Source organism: Echinops telfairi, unplaced genomic scaffold, assembly GCF_000313985.2.
Source record: "Echinops telfairi isolate 266 unplaced genomic scaffold, ASM31398v2 ScPeMD7_18;HRSCAF=68, whole genome shotgun sequence".
Classification (NCBI taxonomy): Eukaryota; Metazoa; Chordata; class Mammalia; order Afrosoricida; family Tenrecidae; genus Echinops; species Echinops telfairi.
The window spans coordinates 14,180,019-14,181,238 of NW_022103915.1; the positions used below are offsets into that span (position 1 = coordinate 14,180,019).

Below are 1,220 nucleotides of genomic sequence, written 5' to 3' on the forward strand. Positions count from 1 at the left end.
GCCTGTCAGCTCTGCTAGAGGGAAGAGAGCCGGACCGTTTTAAGGTCACCATCCTTTACTCCCCACCCCCATGTAGGGGAAGTGAACTTCTAAGTGTCTTATCATTTCTGCTATTGATTGCTAGTATTTGGTCTACTCGACAGAAGCAAATAAACAGAATGAAGCCCTGTCTGTTCCACCCGTACAGATGTACAAGAGTAGATAGCGGTCGCCGAGCTGTGGTGCAAATGCGATGGTTTGTGCTGTTTGCGGCCTGCCTTCCAGGTCTTGTCTCTTCTCTGTTCCCACTGAAAGAGGGCAGCAGTCACCTCTGACATCCTGTGCTTCCCCACTTTTAGGTATCTTGCTTGGGGACTTCTTACATGCTGTGAGGAGGAAGAAGGAAAATCAGCTGCCCTGGAGTAAAATCCGACGCATCTTCACAGCGTTGGACAGGCACTGTAAGTGTCTTCTCAGGGGCTCGCCAGGAACAACCGGGAAGGAAGGTGCTGTGCGTGTGCCTGTGTAAATGAAGTATAAGGAGCTCCGGCGGGGCAGTGGTCAAGTGCTGGGCTGCTAACCGAAAGAGCAGCCGTTCGAATCCACCAGCTGCTCCACGGCTGGCAGTGTGCTTCTGAAGAGAGTCCAGCCTGGGAAGGCTGAGGGGCGATTCTTCCCTGCCACAGTGTTTCTGTGAGTCAGTCTAGACCCGATGACACACCTCAAACCCCACAACAAGGTGAAAACACAGATACAGTCTGCCTTCCAGAGGGTTCCCGCCCACGACTCCATCATAAGTCAGTCTGACATCAGCCCCATAGTTCTTTTCTAAGATTTTCGTTTTTCGTTATTACCACCGCCTTTGGTAATGCGCATCTTTATAAGCCCGGCCTGTATTCATCTTTAGGGCTTGGAAACATTGCCTATAAACTGGCGTGTATATTTCCTGACGGGATGCATACAAAGAAGAGGGGAGGGGGACAGCCTTCACTGCCGTGGGTGGTAACTCGGGGACGAACTGCCCTTGGAAGGTGATTTTACAGGTCGTCCTCAGTTTGCGACAGGGTTTCCTATGGGCAGCTCCATCATAAGTTGCTTCTGACCTTAAGTTGAGTAACCTCTCTCTCTCTCTTTTTTGGTTGTCATTACCATTGCCATAGACTGCTTGTTGACAGCAGTGCTTTGACCAGTAAATCGTAACATTGAGTATTTGCAAGGGAAGATTTGAGAATGGTGAGGTC

At 50.2% G+C, this 1,220-nt stretch overlaps 1 protein-coding gene across 1 annotated transcript in view; it reads left to right on the forward strand.

Annotated features, from left to right (window-relative positions):
* EFCAB11 (EF-hand calcium binding domain 11) overlaps nt 1-1,220 on the forward strand; it is a 183,369-nt gene that overhangs the window by 18,573 nt on the left and 163,576 nt on the right. The window contains exon 4 of the mRNA XM_013003681.2: nt 339-440. Coding sequence (XP_012859135.1) covers nt 339-440 — 102 coding nt within the window. The remainder of the gene's footprint in view (nt 1-338; nt 441-1,220) is intronic.